At 37.0% G+C, this 19,150-nt stretch overlaps 1 protein-coding gene across 2 annotated transcripts; it reads left to right on the plus strand.

Moving 5' to 3' along the window:
* The first annotated feature begins 1,813 nt into the window (after positions 1-1,813).
* On the plus strand, positions 1,814-18,237 carry LOC123916355 (E3 ubiquitin-protein ligase UPL1-like). 2 transcript variants are annotated; one of them, XM_045967797.1, is made up of 17 exons: positions 1,814-2,064; positions 2,313-2,436; positions 4,354-4,449; positions 4,539-4,742; positions 4,893-11,436; positions 11,548-12,605; positions 12,687-12,989; positions 13,073-13,277; positions 13,975-14,249; positions 14,340-14,626; positions 14,947-16,042; positions 16,223-16,369; positions 16,470-16,550; positions 16,639-16,864; positions 17,034-17,173; positions 17,735-17,841; positions 17,977-18,237. In XM_045967797.1, exons 2-17 carry the CDS (start codon positions 2,341-2,343, stop codon positions 18,077-18,079), a joined length of 10,968 nt encoding a protein of 3,655 aa, XP_045823753.1. In that variant the 5' UTR covers positions 1,814-2,064; positions 2,313-2,340; the 3' UTR covers positions 18,080-18,237. The 2 variants fall into 2 exon arrangements, with proteins under 2 accessions (XP_045823753.1, XP_045823752.1); XM_045967796.1 differs by having other exon boundaries at positions 1,856-2,064; positions 2,310-2,436.
* The last annotated feature ends 913 nt before the right edge of the window (positions 18,238-19,150 follow it).

Consider the following 19,150-nt stretch of genomic DNA (forward strand, 5'->3'; position numbering starts at 1 on the left):
TCATTTTTACAGCTCATTTGGCTTGCTTGCGTTTGGGTTGTATGGAAGGAGTGAAACCATCGATTGTTCACAAGATCAGCAAATACGCCCTATATTTTGTTAGATAGGATCAAGCTTTTTCTCTTTTAGGTGGTTGAAGTCGACGAATGTTACGTTAGCTTATAACTACCATAGCTGGTGGTCTAGTCCTATGATTTGTTTGAGCTTTGTATGATTTGTTTTTGTTTTTGTTTCTATGACTCTTTGTAAACTTTTATAGTCTATCTTGGCACATCTTGTACTTGGGAGACTGTTGTGGTAATATATCTCATTTTAGTTTTTTTTTAAAAAAAATGTTTTATAGGTTAAATTTTAATATTTCGTCCAAGATGCAATAATTGATATGAAAAAAAAATTAATATTCGTTAGTGAATATAATGAAAATATTACTCATGTGGACATTGTTTTTTTTAATGGTTTACAATATATTTTTCTGTTATTTTAACCTTTATTTTAGTTGTTTGTCTTGTTGAACATCAGCGTGTAATTTTATTGAGAAATAATTCATATTTTGAAAAGTTTTGATGATCTAACTAGGGTGTGGGGGTGTATTGGACTGAGATATCAAATGATTTTACAATTTTTTTTTTATAATAAAGCAATATTGTGATTTCAATCAAAGACTTTTATAAAATATAATAAAATTTTGTGGTATTCAATTAACACAATTAATATTTTTTTAAGGGAAGTGAAATATGTTGGAACAAAATTGGTTTTGTTAATCTCTCTAGTGGTTTTGAAAAATTCATCCTTTAAGTCTTTTCACCTCAAATGTGGGTATCTTTCCTTCAAATTAAAACTTTTTAAGTTGTCTCTCGCCTAAAATATTAGGTATATAAGTCCATTCAATCTTATTTGTATGTTCCTCCTTACATGGAAACTTTTTAATTCACATACACTTGTACCGCCACCAATACTCTAACCACGAGACACGTTGTCAGATCATCGTTGCCAGAAAGACATATGATACAGGCATACTTTCAACAATTATTGTTTTCTTTCACAAAAAGGTCTGTTGGACCGTAATACAATAGGTGACTGCAATATATCATACTAATAAAAAGTTAAATGAGTATCAAAATATATGTATGCAGGTTGGTTCGGTTTAGATTGGTTTTTATCAATCTAAAATCTTATCTGATCCGACGATTTTCACAAAATACATCCAAACACATCAACAAATATTCAATTTTTTTTGCGGTTTTTAGAGTTTTGATCGATTTACTGTTTTTATTTGAATTGGTTAGGATTTGAATACCCCTAATGGGTGATGCTTAACACAAATGAAGTAAAGAACTCAAGGTTTGGAGGACTTAATAGAAGGAAAATGAGTGAGTAATATGATGGTTTTGCGAAGCATTCAGATGGTTGTAGTAGTTTGGCGGCAAAGCTTTGGCGCGCGTGGGAAATAATGTGTTATATATGTGAATTGAAATTTCGACAGGTGGAGGGAGCTTCATGTGTACTCCAAGTCGGTGGCGGGAGGTGAATATGATTAACCAATACACAAGATTTCATTCATCATCTTCGAGCTTACGCACAAAGATCCGACATCTTTTACAACAAGATTACAAAATACAAGTCCGTCATACTTACTGTGTAGCAAATAAATGTGCAGATACTCTTACTCACATAGGAAGTAAATTAAATTCTAATACGATATTTTTATGAATCATATCCGATAAACTCAATCAATTATTTCGAGCCGATGCTTGTGAAACTAGTATTCCCAGGTAAATTACTATCTAACCCTTCTCTCTGGGCTTTACCCTCCGTATGGGCCATATTATGAACCCTTTTCTCGGTAGAATATACCTGTAACCGTAGTAGCGAGAGTATGCGTAAGTTCTCACTATATATACAATTACACAAACACATACTCCATTCTTTACTTCTTCATTTTTTACTTCTTCACAAAGGGCTTAACAATTTCACCGATTTCTAATCGAAACCCTAATTCTTTCGATTTCGATTATTCATTACGTATATGTGTATTCATCCATCTCTTTCTCTATCATCTCTCAGGTATGTATCTATTAAACCGATTGCTTAATTTTTTTATTATTTATTTAATTTTTTCTTATGCGATGAATAATTTAATATGAATATGATTATGATTCATTGTTTATTCTCTGAGTAATTTATCGATTGTGTTTTAATTTAGTTTGGTTGTTTATAAAACAAATTGATGATTTTTTTTTGTTTTTGTTTGTGGTTTTTGTATTTTGATTTGATTTGTGAGGGTTTTAATTTGAATTTGTTTGTGGCAGTAGTTCTTGACAGTAGATAAGTTGAAGTTAGATGACAACCCTAAGATCGAGTTGGCACTCGAGGCTTCGTCAGCTTTTATCGAATGAAGGCGCCATTGGTCCATCTATAAAGCTTGATTCTGAACCTGTTAGTAACTATTCTCTATACAATACTTGTTCTTTGTTGGTTTACTTGTTATTAGGGTTCAGGTTTTTTTTTTAAAATTTTTTATTATCACTTTATAAACCCTTTTATTTGAATTTGTTTTTATCTGTCTTATTTATCTGTTTCGATGATAAAAAAATGTATTTATTTTTTTATATAAGGTTGTGTTATTTTATATTAGATCACTGCATTTGTTGTCGGTATTTTTCTATTAACAATTCAGTTTTTTATTGGCCGGTATATAATGTTTGCAAGAATTTTGAACTTTTTTAATTGGTGGCTTATGTGGTTTCTTATGATTTGTTTTATTTTGTTTTGGATAATTTTGACAAATTCTTTGATTTGAAGTTGGTGAATGCTCTGTTATCTACGAGGAATGCTCTGTTATTTAGAGAAATTAACGGAATTGATTGGTTTTCTTGTTATGAATTTAGCATCAGCAGGCTTAGAATAGGATATGCTTTTGGACTTTTGGTTAGTAATTGAAATGGGTCAGAATACTATGGGCGTTTTGTAGTAGTATTGAAGTTTCTTTTGGGTTTTAAAGACTCTTTACAAAAGTTAAACATATCGGCTTTTAGGAAAGTAAAAAAAAAAAAAAAAAACCGGTGATGAGTTTCTTTTCCGTTACATTTTCAAGAGCTAAAATTTATGGTATCTCCTGAAGCTATGTTTTTCCTAAAAAAAAAGAAGAGAATCTTTCAACTGAAAGTTATTGCATAAAATCAAATCAATAGCAGTGATGTAGAAATTAATCCAGCAGTTGCAGTTTATATTTTGTTTGTTGTTGTGTTTGAATAGCAATCTCTCTAGCTGACTTTGGTTTAAGATTTAAGGATTCCTATAACGAGTGGTCCAAAAACCATTAATCTCTACCTAGAAAAACCATCAAGCCAGCTTAAATAACATAGTTGCATGATTGGGGAAGATTAATTTTGGTAAAATGACTTTTTTCTCCATACCATCTCCAACATCAATAATAAGAAACTATATTCCCAACACAATCTAATTTAAACACTGAATAAGCAACTTGCTTCTCTACTATACATATCTATTTTTTGTTGGATTGTATTTAATTTTTAAAAACTGTTTTTTAGCTTTCTTTGACAACAGTAAACAGTTGTTATACAAGATCCATATGAAACATGTATTTTGAAAACTAGAAAATAAAGTATGGCTACTTTTACTTTCTTTTTTGGTTTTATATAAAATCCAATATAGCTGCTATACTATTTATTACCAATTTATGATATAATAAAAATAAAACATGTTTTGCCATATAGGCTACTTAAAATTTGTTAGGGATATGCTAGCGTGGTTTATTACACTGGCATATACTAAAGATAAAACTGTTGTTTGTTACGCCGGCATATACACGTCATCAATCGTTCACTTCATTTGCTAGTGTGGTTTTCTCACCATGTAAATGAATGGTGGTTGTAAAAGTTTTGATTCACCTAAATTTATATATACCACTGGAGCCTCCAGATGCTCTAATTTTTTGTTTGTTCTTAACCCCACGTTCTCAGGCGAATGGGATCTCATAATCCGGAGTTCAGCCGGGAGCTTTCTCTTTTGTTGTGTCATGTGTGGCTCAAATTATTGTATAGAATTGTTAGATTGGCGATATGTTGTATTCTACTAGTTTTTGAGCATTAGCCACTTATTAGTATATAATGAATTGCGCCCGCGCCGCACATTCATTAATGATTGTATGAAGTGCCCTACTCAAAACATGTCCATTGGAATCCCATGTGCAATATGGTCTATATATATACCTTCAAAATTTGATTATTAAGTAACACTTTCCAGAAAGTGTAATGAGTTAGGTTTTTTACTTTCATTCCCCTCCTTCTTAATGGTGTAGTATAATCTAATTTGTCAATTAATTGATTTCAGCCTCATAAAATCAAAGCTTTCATTGAGAAGGTCATCCAATGTCCATTACAAGATATAGCTTTACCTCTCTCTAGCTTTTGGTGGGAGTACAATAAGGTAATATCATGATAACTTGCAGCATATAATATTTTGTTTTTCTCCCTCATATGTATTAATATTAAATGTTGATCTTAATTTTACATCAGGGGAATTTTCATCACTGGAGGCCATTACTGCTTCATTTTGATACATACTTCAAGACGTATTTGTTATGTCGAAATGACCTAACTTTGTCTGATAATCTAGAAGATGACGTCCCATTACCAAAACATGCAATTCTGCAAATACTACGGGTGATGCAAATAATATTTGAGAACTGCCCAAACAAGAGTACATTTGATGGCTTAGAGGTAAAATTGTAAAGAAATTATGTTCTATTTCAATTGTAGCCTTAAGTTGATTTCTGTCTTTCATTCTATCTTCTATTTTAGTCAACCAATCCTTTCATTTTTTATCGACATTATTATTTCCTAATATAATATATCTCCTTTTCTTTTCAGCACTTCAAGCTTTTACTAGCTTCAACAGATCCTGAGATTATTATTGCAACGTTAGAAACTCTTTTCGCACTTGTAAAAATAAACCCCTCTAAGCTTCATGGAAGTTCAAAGATGGTTGCTTGTGGTTCAGTGAACAGCTATCTCCTGTCCCTAGCACAAGGGTGGGGAAGCAAGGAGGAGGGTCTTGGGCTGTATTCTTGTGTCATTGCAAATGAAAAAGCCCACGATGAATTACCGTGTTCGGTTCCTTCTGAAGCTGAAAATGGTAGTGACCAATCCAATTACCGTGTAGGTTCTACCCTTTATTTTGAGGTGCCTGGGACCTGTGCCCAAAGCAAGGATCAAAGTGTAGATACAGTTTCCTCAAGTTTGAGAGTTATACACATGCCGGATATGCATTTGTCTAAAGAAGATGACTTGTCATTGTTGAAGAGATGCATTGAGCAGTATAGTGTTCCTCCAGAGCTCCGGTTCTCATTGCTCACAAGAATCAGATATGCTCGTGCCTTCCAGTCTCCAAGAATAAGCAGGCTTTATAACAGGATTTGTATTCTTGCTTTCATTGTGCTGGTCCAGTCCAGTGATGCTCACGACGAGCTTGTTTCCTTTTTCGCAAACGAACCAGAATACACAAATGAGTTGATTAAAGTTGTGCGTTCTGAAAAAACCATATCTGGACCTATCAGAACACTTGCAATGCTTGCATTAGGAGCTCAATTAGCAGCATATACATCATCTCATGAACGGGCAAGAATACTCAGTGGATCTAGTATGACTTTTACTGGAGGGAATCGCATGATTCTCCTGAATGTGCTTCAGAGGGCTATTTTGTCATTGAAGAGTTCTAATGATCCATCTTCCCTTGCTTTTGTTGAGGCACTTCTTCAGTTCTATTTGTTGCATGTGGTTTCAACCTCATCTTCCGGGAGTAATATTAGAGGGTCTGGCATGGTACCCACATTCTTGCCTCTGCTGGAAGATTCTGATCCTGCACACATTCATCTGGTTTGTTTTGCTGTGAAAACCCTTCAGAAGCTTATGGATTATAGTAGCTCGGCTGTATCTTTGTTTAAAGAGTTGGGGGGTATTGAGCTTTTGGCCCAGAGGTTGCAGACTGAGGTTCACAGGGTCATTGGTTTTGTTGGAGAAAATGATAATTCGATGCTCACTGGTGAAAGCTCAAGACGTAATACTGATCAGCCTCACTCTCAGAAGAGACTCATAAAAGTGTCCCTTAAGGCACTTGGTTCCGCAACATATAACCCCACTAACCCTACCAGATCTCAACACTCTCATGATAGTCAATTGCCGGCAACTCTGGTCTCTATTTTTCAGAATGTAAATAAGTTTGGAGGTGACATTTACTATTCAGCTGTTACTGTTATGAGTGAAATGATCCACAAAGATCCTACATGCTTTTCTGCTCTGCATGAAATGGGTCTTCCTGATGCTTTTTTATCTTCAATTGTATCTGGAATACTTCCTTCATCGAAGGCTTTGACATGCATTCCAAATGGTCTTGGGGCCATTTGTCTTAATGCCATAGGCTTAGAGGTTGTCAAAGAAACTAAATCACTGCAGTTCCTTGTTGACATCTTCACAAACAAAAAATATGTCTTAGCCATGCATGAAGCTATTGTTCCTCTGGCAAATTCTGTGGAGGAACTTCTACGGCATGTATCTTCATTGAGAACTACCGGTGTTGACATTATCATTGAAATCATCCACAAGATTGCAGCCTTTGGAGACGACAATGGTACGGGATCATCAGGAAAAGCTAACGAGGGCAGTGCAATGGAAACAGATTCTGAAGATAAGGGAAATGAAAGCCATTGCTGCCTGGTAGGTTCAGAAGATTCTGCTGCGGCTGAAGGGATAAGGGATGAGCAATTTGTTCAGCTATGCACTTTTCATTTGATGGTATTGGTTCACCGGACAATGGAAAATGCTGAAACCTGTCGGCTATTTGTGGAAAAATCAGGAATTGAAGCTTTATTGAAGCTGTTATTACGACCAGCTATTGCACAATCCTCAGATGGCATGTCTATTGCTTTGCATAGCACCATGGTATTTAAAGGATTCGCACAACATCATTCCACTCCTCTAGCACGTGCTTTCTGTTCCGCCCTTAGAGAGCACTTGAAGATAGCAATGACCGGTTTTGCTGTAGCTCCAAGGCCTTTATTACTGGATCCAAGGATGACAACCGAAAACAGCACTTTTTCTTCACTTTTCCTGGTTGAGTTCCTTCTCTTTCTTGCTGCTTCAAAAGACAACCGTTGGATGGCTGCTTTGCTTACAGAATTTGGAAATGGCAGCAAGGATGTCCTTGAAAACATTGGAAATATCCACCGTGAAGTTTTGTGGCAAATTGCTCTACTTGAAAATACGAAGCCTGAGATAGAGGATGATGGTGCTTGCTCTTCTGCTGATCCACAACAGGCTGAAGTTGATGCAAATGAAACTGAAGATCAAAGGTTCAATTCTTTCAGGCAGATTCTTGATCCATTACTCAGAAGGAGGACTTCAGGCTGGGGTATAGAATCACAGTTTTTTGATCTTATTAACCTGTACCGAGATTTGGGCCGTGCAACTGGTTCTCAACACCGAACAAATTCTGCTGTTCCTTCAAACAGGCGGTTGAGTTCCAATAATCAGTTGCACCATTCTGGGTCTGTGGATGATTCTGGAGCTAATAATAAGGAGTGTGACAAGCAGAAGACATACTATACGTCTTGTTGTGACATGGTCAGATCACTTTCATTTCACATTACCCATTTGTTCCAAGAGTTAGGCAAAATAATGCTGCAACCTTCTCGCCGACGTGATGATATTGTGAGTGTAAGCCCTGCTTCAAAATCAGTGGCCTCTACTTTTGCATGCATTGCTTTGGATCACATGAATTTTGGTGACCATGTAACTGAAGCTTCAATATCAACAAAATGCCGTTATTTTGGCAAAGTCATGGATTTTTTTGATATTATTTTAATGGAGAGGCCAGATTCTTGCAATCCCGTTCTACTGAATTGTTTGTATGGGCATGGAGTTATTCAATCTGTATTGACCACATTTGAAGCTACTAGTCAATTACTCTTTGCAGTTAATTGGGCCCCTGCATCACCTATGGAAACTGATGACGGGAACACAAAACTTGATGACAAGGAAGTTGCCGACCATTCATGGATATATAGTGCTTTAGCTAGCTACGGTAAACTTATGGACCATCTAGTGACCTCCTCTTTTATATTATCAGCATCAACAAAACACTTACTTGCACAACCCCTTACAAGTGGTGATACCCCTTTCCCACGGAATGCAGAGATATTTGTGAAGGTCCTTCAATCTATGGTGTTGAAGGCAGTTCTTCCAGTTTGGATTCATCCCCAGTTTGTTGATTGTAGTCATGATTTTATTTCTACAGTTATCTCTATGATAAGGCATGTTTATTCAGGGGTTGAAGTAAAAAATGTAAATGGCAGTAGCAATGCTCGCATTGCTGGGCCTCCTCCTAACGAAACAACAATTTCAACAATTGTAGAGATGGGTTTTTCCAGGTCTAGAGCAGAAGAAGCTTTGAGGCAAGTTGGGTCAAATAGTGTGGAGTTGGCAATGGAGTGGTTGTTTTCCCATCCAGAGGAAACACATGAAGATGATGAACTTGCTCGAGCACTCGCCATGTCCCTTGGAAACTCTGAGTCAGACACAACGGATGCTGCTGCAAGTGACAATGCTCAACAGCTTGAGGAAGAGATTGTCCAACTTCCTCCTGTTGATGAGTTGTTATCAACTTGCACAAAACTTTTGCAAAAGGAATCTCTAGCTTTTCCTATCCATGACTTGCTTGTAATGATATGCTCTCATGATGATGGTAGATATAGATCTAATGTTGTCACTTTTATTGTCGAACGGATCAAGGAATCTGGATTGGTTTCTAGTCATGGAAATAATACCATGCTGGCTGCACTGTTTCACGTTCTTGCTTTAATTCTTAATGAGGATGTTGTAGCACGTGAAGCTGCTTCAAAGGCTGACTTCATCAAAGTTGCATCAGATATACTTCACCAGTGGGATTCAAGTCTTGATCAGGGGGAGAAAGGTCAGGTGCCAAAATGGGTCACATCTGCTTTTCTTGCATTAGACAGGCTGTTGCAAGTGGATGAAAGATTGAATTCTGAAATTGTAGAGCAGTTGAAGAAGGAGGTTGTGAATAGTAAGCAGACATCAGTTACCATTGATGAAGATAAACAACACAACTTACAGTCTGCATTGGGACTGTCTTCCAAGTTTGCAGATATAGATGCGCAGAAGAGACTTGTTGAGATTGCTTGTAGTTGTATGAAGTACCAACTTCCCTCAGACACAATGCATGCTCTTCTGCTACTATGTTCCAGTCTTACAAGGAATCATTCTGTTGCTCTTGCCTTTTTTGATGCTGGTGGGTTTAGTTCACTTCTTTCCTTGCCAACTAGTAGTCTCTTCTCTGGGTATGACAATGTTGCTGCTTGTATTGTCCTTCATGTTCTTGAAGACCCTCAAACTCTCCAGCAAGCAATGGAATCTGAGATAAAACACAGCCTTGTAGATGCTTCCAACCGTCATCCAAATGGGCGGGTCAATCCCCGCAATTTCCTTTTAAATTTAGCTTCTGTGATTTCCCGAGATCCAATAGTTTTTATGCAAGCTGCTCAATCTGTTTGCCAAGTTGAAATGGTGGGTGAAAGACCTTACATTGTCTTGCTGAAAGACCGCGATAAAGACAAATCCAAGGATAAAGAAAAGGAGAAGGATAAATCATTGGACAAAGGACAGAATACTGATGGGAAGGTTGTTTTGGGAAGTACAACCACAGTAGCTTCTGGAAATGGTCATGGAAAAATTCACGATTCAAAGGGTGTCAAATGTCACAAAAAACCTAGTCAAAGTTTTGTTAATGTGATGGAGCTTCTTCTTGAGTCCATATATACTTTTGTTGTCCCACCTTTGAAGGATGACGCTGCCTCGAATGTCGTCCCTAGCTCACCAACATCAAGTGACATGGACATTGATGTCTGTATGGTGAGGGGGAAAGGGAAGGCAGTTGCCACTGTGTCTGAAGGGAATGAAACTAACAGCCAAGAAGCTTCTGCATCACTTGCAAAGATAGTATTTATTTTGAAACTTCTGACAGAGATATTATTGATGTACCCTTCGTCTGTTCATGTTCTACTTCGGCGAGATGCTGAAATAACTAGCACTAGGGGATCTTATCAAAAGAGTCATGCTGGTTTAAGTGGGGGAGGAATATTCTACCACATTCTTCGTAATTTTCTTCCTTATTTTCGAAATACCAAAAAGGACAAGAAAGCTGATGGTGATTGGAGGCAGAAACTAGCTACCAGGGCTAACCAGTTTATGGTGGCTGCATGTGTTCGTTCTACAGAGGCAAGAAAAAGGATTTTTACAGAAATTGGTCATATCATAAATGAATTTGTGGATTCATGCACTGGTTTTAAGCCACCAGGTACTGAAATTCAGGTGTTTGTTGATCTGATTAATGATGTTTTGGCTGCTCGCACACGTGCTGGTTCAAGCATCTCAGCGGAGGCTTCTACCACTTTTATGGATGCCGGTCTAGTTAAATCTTTTACTCGTGTACTCCAAGTTTTAGACTTGGACCATGCTGACTCATCTAAAGTTGCTACTGGTGTTGTCAAGGCTCTTGAATTGGTGACCAAGGAGCATGTTCATTCTGTTGAATCGAGTGCAGGGAAGGGTGATAATTCAACAAAGCATCCTGATCCTAGTCAACACGGAAGAACGGATAATATTGATCACATATCTCAGTCAACTGACACTACATCTCAGGCCAATCACAACTCCGTGCAAGTTGACCATGTTGAGCCTTACAATGTGATTCAGTCTTATGGTGGGTCTGAAGCTGTTACTGATGATATGGAACACGATCAAGATCTTGATGGAGGATTTGTTGCTGCTAATGAGGATGAGTACATGCATGAAATTGCTGAGGATGACGGAGGCCGTGAGGATGGAATTGAAAATGTGGGACTACGCTTTGAAATCCAACCCCATGGCCAAGAAAATATTGATGATGAGGAGGACGATGATGAGGATGATATGTCTGGAGATGAGGGTGAAGATGTAGATGAAGATGACGAAGAACATAATGATTTTGAAGAAGACGATGTCCATCACTTGCCACATCCTGACACAGATCAAGATGAGATTGATCCTGATTATGGTTCATTCTTGAATGAAGTCGAAGAGGATGAGGATGATGAGGATGAAGACGGGGTGATACTTAGACTTGAGGAGGGCATTAATGGAATTAATGTATTTGACCATATTGAGGTTTTTGGAAGAGAGAATAATTTTCCAAATGAAGCTCTTCATGTGATGCCAGTTGAAGTTTTTGGTTCTAGAGGTCCTGGGCGGACCACATCTATTTACAACCTTTTGGGCAGAACTGGTGATAATTCTACACCTTCACGCCATCCTCTTTTAGTTGGACCTTCTTCCTCATTCCACCAGACTACTGGGCAAGCAAGTATGTTTCCTTTATGAATTTCTTAGCTTGACATTTTTTTACAATAGTGTTTTTATTGATTTATTTATACTTTCCCATTTCGATAATGACACTTCTTATAAATAAATTCAGATCGTATAACAGAGAACTCAGCAGGTTTGGATAATATCTTCCGATCACTGAGAAGCGGACGTCATGGACACCGTTCAAACTTGTGGAGTGATAATAGCCAGCAAAGTGGCAGGTCAAACACTGGTGTTGTACCACAGGGCCTCGAGGAGTTGCTTGTTACTCAATTAAGGCGACCCACTCCTGAAAAGTCATCCGATAACAACTCAAATGAAGCAGGTCTTCAAAGTAAAATAGTTGAGACCAGCCAGATGCATTCAGGAGATTCAGGTATAGAAGTCCCAGTTGAAAGTAATGCAAATCAGGAAGGTGGTATGGTGACTCATGCGTCAATTGTTGACAATAACAACAATGCCGATAACAGACCTGCTGGAAATGGATTGCCGCAAGCAGATTTATCAAGCACTCCCTCACAAGCAGTTGAGATGCAGTTTGAGCATAATGATGCAGCTGCACGGGATGTCGAAGCTGTCAGCCAAGAGAGTGGCGGTAGTGCGGCAACTTTTGGTGAAAGTCTTCGGAGTCTAGATGTTGAGATTGGAAGCGCTGATGGCCATGATGATGGCGGAGAAAGGCAGGTTTCGTCAGATAGAGTAGCAGGTGAATCACAGGCTGCACGGACAAGAAGAGCAAACATGTCTATTGGTCATTCTTCTCCTCTAGGTGGGAGAGATGCATCTCTCCATAGTGTTACTGAAGTTTCTGAAAATTCAAGCCGAGATGCAGATCAAGATGTTCCAGCAGGTGAGCAGCAGGTGAACAATGACACAGGATCAGAAGCAATTGATCCTGCTTTTCTGGATGCTCTTCCTCAGGAGTTACGTGCTGAAGTCCTTTCAGCACAACAGGGTCAAGTGGCTCAACCATCAAATGACGAATCACAAAACAGTGAGGATATTGATCCTGAATTCCTTGCAGCTCTTCCACCAGATATTCGAGCGGAAGTTCTTGCTCAACAGCAGGCACAGAGGGTACATCAATCCCAGGAGTTGGAAGGGCAACCTGTTGAAATGGACACAGTTTCAATTATTGCTACATTTCCTTCTGAGTTACGAGAAGAGGCACGTTTGTTGGTTGAATCCAGTTTCATAAACGTGAGTTTATGAGTTTGTCTTTAATGAATCCTTTCTAATTTTTTTCAGGTTCTTTTAACGTCGTCTGATGCTGTGCTTGCCAACCTTACTCCTGCTCTTGTTGCTGAGGCAAATATGTTGAGGGAGAGGTTTGCACATCGATACAGCCGCACTCTCTTTGGAATGCATCCTAGAAGCCGTAGAGGTGAGACTTCTAGACACGGTGAAGGTACTGGTTCTGGCCTGGATGGTATAGGACGAAGCATTGCTTCACGCAGGTCTGGTGGAGCTAAGGTGTTTGAAGCTGATGGAGAACCTCTTGTAGACACTGAAGCTTTGCACGGCATGATTCGTTTGTTTCGCATAGTTCAGGTATTACTTGATAGGAACTAGGCAGAATTCTTTAAAAATGAGTAGAAATTTATTGTTTAATATTTATTCTTAAATTTTTGCAGCCATTGTATAAAGGTCAATTGCAGAGGCTTCTTTTGAATCTTTGTGCCCATAGTGAAACTAGAACTTCTCTGGTGAAAATTCTGATGGATTTACTAATCCTTGATGTAAGAAAGCCTACCAGTCATTGTAGTACAGTAGAGCCTCCATACAGATTATATGGTCGTCAGAGTAACGTAATGTACTCACGTCCTCAATCTTTTGATGGTAAGCAAACTTGGTCTTTCTTTATTTGTAGCATGTCATGACTGACAGTTATCCTGATTTTAATTTCTGAAGTAATGTTAGGACTTATCTCTCTGTTTGTGACAGTAATCTGCTTTTAAGGTTAGTTAGTTGGACTGTGATAAATAGAAGAAATGACATTTATATTACCTATGTATTAGAGGTGAGGTTGAGAAGGAGAGAATTGGGGCCTTTGGGCAAGGGAGGGTTGCAGACCTTCAAAGTAATATTCCATATTCTTTCTAGTAAGATGCCGGGTTACTAACAATTATTGTCCTTGTTTAGTTAGTGCACATATTCCACTTCTGTTTTCTTATTCTTCATGCTTGTTTTCATTAGTGGCCGTTTATATTATTTTGGAAATGAGATGTATATTACCTATGTATTAGAGGTGAGGTTGAGAAGGAGAGGTATCCAGACATTTGCGGGAGAATTGGGAGCCTTTGGGCAAGGGAGGGTTGCAGACCTCCAAAGTAATATTCCATATTCTTTAGAGTAAGATACCGGGTTACTAACAATTAATGTCCTTGTTTAGTTAGTGCACATATTCCACTTCTGTTTTTGTATTCTTCATGCTTGTTTTCATTAATGGCCGTTTATATTATTTTGGAAATGTGTTTTTAAAATGTTAATGGTGGATGAATTTACCAATGCCTTTTATATTTGTTTGATTGTGCAGGAGTTCCCCCATTGCTCTCACGGCGGATACTTGAAACTCTCACTTATCTTGCTCGTAATCATCCTTACGTGGCAAAAATGTTGCTTCAACTTAGGATACATCGTCCTGCAACAAGAGACTCAGATAGTGCTGATATTGCACGTGGAAAAGCTGTGATGGTTAGTGAAGATCAAATAAACACAAGTGAAAGCAATGAAGGATACATATCCATTGCAATGCTTTTGAGTCTCTTGAAACAACCCCTTTATTTAAGAAGCATTGCCCATCTTGAACAGGTGATGATTTAGTTTTAATTGTATCTTCAGTCTCCATTTTCATATATCTGCAGACAATGCTGATATGATATACTTTGTTTTTGTTCTCAGTTGCTAAATTTACTGGATGTCATCATCGATAGTGCTGGAGGCAAGGGTAGTTCATCTGATAAACCCCCTTTATCTACAGCGCCAGTATTGGGCCCACAAATTTCTGCAATGGAAGCAGATGTAAATACAAATTCTGTTGTTTCTTCTGGTCTTGATACATGTCCTAATGTTGATGATTCCTCCAAACCCACGACCTCTGGTAGTAAGGAATGCGAGACTCGGCAAGTATTGGGTAATCTGCCACAAACAGAACTCCAGCTCCTATGCTCATTGCTTGCACTAGAAGGGTATGATGATTATACCTATGCTTATAGATTGTGTTAATTCTTCTGTCTGGGTTTTGTCAGCGTGCCTTGTTTTGGTGCATTTAGTTACTGTCATAATAACTCCTGGGAAGTGGTGGGAGTCATTAGATTCCTGGTAGTTGAGGTCCTGATTTTTAATTTACTCATTTTGATACTAGTGTTGCGTCTTGATATTTTTTTTATTTTATTATTATGACACAATTTACAGACCATGTGTGTCTGGCTATCATTCTTGCTAAAACAGTTGTGGATGGAATTTGCCAATGATGCACTTCATCTGATGTTTTATGTATTCCTTTCAGATTGTCGGATAATGCATATGGCCTCGTTGCTGAGGTAATGAGGAAATTAGTCTCCATTGCTCCAATTCACTGTCAGCTTTTTGTCTCACACCTGTCAGGAGCAGTTCGAGACTTGACTTCATCTGCTATGGATGAATTGCGTATTTTCAGTGAAGCAATAAAAGCCCTTCTTAATACGTCTACTAATGGTGCCGCAATTTTGAGGGTTTTGCAAGCCTTGAGTTCCTTTGTCACCTCATCGACCGAGAAAGAGAATGATGGAGTTTCTCGTGCTCATTTTGAGTTTTCAGAAATCAATTCAGCATTAGAACCCTTGTGGCATGAGCTGAGCTGTTGCATAAGCAAGATAGAATCCTACTCTGAGCCAGCATCTGAGATTTATACGCCATCTACTACATCTGTGTCTAAACCATCTAATGTCATGCCTCCACTTCCAGCTGGTTCTCAAAATATCCTACCATACATAGAATCTTTCTTTGTAGTTTGTGAAAAGCTGCATCCTGCACAGTCAGGTGCTAATAATGAAAATGGTGTTCCTGATATCTCTGATGTTGAAGATGCCAGCACATCAGGTACTCAGCAAAAAACGTCTGGATCTGCTATGAAAGTGGATGAGAAACATGGTACATTTGTCAAGTTTTCAGAGAAGCATAGGAAGCTGCTAAATGCTTTTATCAGGCAAAATCCCGGCTTGCTTGAGAAATCTTTTTCCCTTATGCTGAAGATTCCAAGATTCATTGATTTTGATAACAAGCGTTCCCACTTCCGATCAAAAATCAAGCATCAGCATGACCATCACCACAGCCCACTAAGAATATCAGTAAGAAGGGCTTATGTTTTAGAAGATTCTTACAACCAGCTTCGAATGAGATCAACTCAAGATTTAAAGGGAAGGTTGACTGTTCACTTCCAAGGGGAGGAAGGTATCGATGCTGGTGGGCTTACAAGAGAGTGGTATCAATTGTTGTCGAGGGTTATTTTCGACAAAGGAGCACTGCTTTTTACTACCGTGGGTAATGAGTCAACATTTCAGCCGAACCCAAACTCTGTTTACCAAACAGAACATTTATCTTATTTCAAATTTGTTGGCAGAGTGGTGAGTTCCTTTTCACTTCTTTTTTTTTTTTTTTTTTTTGATAAAAGAGAGGGCTGGAGCCAAGAAAAGAATTAAACTGCAATAAGTCTAGGGGTTGTTATCCCCATAACATCAGCTAACAATAAAGAGCTTAGTTGAGGTTGTTATATATATGCTTCTTATCCCTTCTACCTTGTCCAGGTTGGAAAAGCATTATTTGATGGTCAGCTCTTGGATGTCCATTTTACTCGATCATTCTATAAGCACATTCTAGGGGCGAAAGTAACATATCTTGATATTGAAGCTATTGATCCTGCTTATTTCAAAAATTTGAAATGGCTGCTTGAGGCAAGTGTTTTTTTGTAGTTTTGAGTCCACCCTATCAACATTCTCAAAATTGTTATCTGTGATCATTGCTGACGTTTTCTTGTATTTGGTATGATTGCAGAATGATATCAGCGATGTTCTGGATCTTACTTTTAGCATTGATGCGGATGAGGAAAAGTTGATCTTATATGAACGAACAGAGGTATTGACTTTGCTCTGAAATTTTTGAAATGAAATTAATTTATTGGCTTGCTCTTTGTCAACTCTCTAATCTTAATGTACATGTCTAGGTGACTGATTATGAGTTGATTCCCGGTGGACGGAATACTAAAGTTACAGAGGAGAATAAGCATCAATATGTTGATTTGGTTGCTGAGCATCGATTGACTACTGCTATTCGACCTCAAATAAATGCTTTCTTGGAAGGGTTCGGGGAAATAATTCCAAAGGAGTTGATATCTATATTCAATGACAAAGAGCTGGAGCTATTGATCAGTGGACTTCCTGATATTGATTGTGAGTTTGTTACATTGTTTTACCTAACCTTTATTGTGAGCTTCTTCCATTATTTTACATTTTCCTTTATTGACGTTATTCTTGCTCATTTGATCAATGTTGACTATACTTACAAGTCTTTTAATTCCTGGAAAATAAATTTTAACACTCGGTTTGCATTTTATTTCAGTGGATGACTTGAGAGCAAATACAGAATATTCTGGATATAGTGCTGCGTCCCCAGTTATTCAATGGTTTTGGGAGGTTGTTCAAGGTTTCAGCAAAGAAGACAAAGCTAGGCTGTTACAGTTTGTGACAGGCACATCCAAGGTATATTGCTTTCAGAGCTTTAAACATTTTGATCTTTTATTAGCAGTATCCAAAATTTTACAGTGATTTTCCATGTTGAGTTACTGTCTTTTGGCCTTCATATTAAGTGCTTTTATTAGCAGTATCCAAAATTTTACTGTGATTTTCCATGTTGAGTAACTGTCTTTTGGCCTTCATATTAAGTGCTTTTATTAGCAGTATCCAAAATTTTACTGTGATTTTCCATGTTGAGTAACTGTCATTTGGCCTACATATTAAGTGCTTTTATTTGGCGTTTGGACTATAAAATGAATAAGATTATATGCTAGCTACATTCTGTTACACCAATTTTTGTTTAAAATTCTTCCAAATGTTCAAGAGTTGAGTGTATGTCTCACATGGATGTGAACTTCAGCAGGATATGTGTTCAGTTTGCATTGTATTTGCCATTCAAAAAACAAAGTTTGCATTGTATTTCAATACTTTAGAATGATTGAATATTGTTGGTTCTTTGTATTGAAGACTTGATTTTAGAACATAATATATGATTATTGGATCTGAGTTTTGCTTCCAATGTTTCAGGTGCCTCTAGAGGGTTTCAGCGCTCTTCAAGGAATTTCCGGCTCTCAAAAGTTTCAAATACATAAGGCTTATGGAAGTTCTGATCACTTGCCTTCTGCTCATACATGGTACAATTTCTCTACTTTCAATTCGTTATATATTCTGTCGGCAAAATTCTTTGCGATCAAGTTTTGGCTATATTACATCTCGTGACGAATCATTTATAATGTGAGATGAAGTGACACAGATTTTTCTTTGTGCAGTTTCAATCAATTAGATTTGCCGGAGTATCCATCTAAACAACATTTGGAAGAGAGGTTACTTCTTGCGATTCATGAAGCAAATGAAGGATTTGGATTTGGTTAATATTTTCTTTTGGGGATGCAAAATACAATTGCATTCTTAGGTTAGAAGCTATATTTAAAAAGTGGTACAGGTGGTTGACAAAATTTTAAGTTTATATCATGTTAATATGTTGTACAGGCCTATAATTGCAATGGGTAATGCCTTTGGCAGTTTTTCAATTACTGCCTCTTATGTTCCTTTGTTAGTCCATTTAAGCTAATTGGTAGAAAATCAAAGCTCAATTTTAACCCTCCAGTTTATGATGATGCTCCAAAAACACAAATACGTAGGTAGATGCATTATTTCATACAAATTAAGAGAAATTATAGATGAAGGAAAAAGAATAACAAACTTTACTAAATTAATAGTTGGTTCTTATTATCTAAAGTCTAATGTGAAAAATAATAAGTTGAGATTGATTCACATGATATTAATTGGACTGAACTATTTTTAATATATATCATATATTTGAGTGGAAAAAAAAAATACACATGCATTAAAATCTTAAGTTTTTATCTACAAAATTATTAATCATTTTTTCAAAGACATAGTTTTAAAAAAGACTAAAACACATTTTATACCTTTTTTTTCACTATGTTCATTTAACACGTCTAAATGGTACAATCTAGATGTGTAAAATGCTCACTTTAAATTGTTCAAGATTTTTACACACTTGGATTCCAGAATTTATAAGCGTAAAATGCTCACTTTAAATTTTCAGGCATTTTATTGAATTTCACATTCAAGTAAAATGAAAATTAAGGTTTATAAGACTCAAATATTTATGATTATTTATCAGGAATTTCTTATAGTTTGAGGTAACAAAAATTAATTACAAAAGAATAAATGTTAAATAAATATACACTTTAATTTTGTTAACAGAAAATGTATACTTAAAAGCAAATTTTATATTAAGATTTTAAAATTTATAATGGATTTATTTATAAAATTATTTGCACCTTTTTCTTTTCTCATCTCCTAGAGTAAAGTAATCATATCCCGCACATCATTTTTTTTTATTGTAATGTATCAACAACTCACCTGTTCAAACCAAAACTATTTTTAATTACTTTTACAAAAAGGAGTTGGAAA

Source organism: Trifolium pratense, linkage group LG3 (assembly GCF_020283565.1).
Source record: "Trifolium pratense cultivar HEN17-A07 linkage group LG3, ARS_RC_1.1, whole genome shotgun sequence".
NCBI classification, from domain to species: domain Eukaryota; kingdom Viridiplantae; phylum Streptophyta; class Magnoliopsida; order Fabales; family Fabaceae; genus Trifolium; species Trifolium pratense.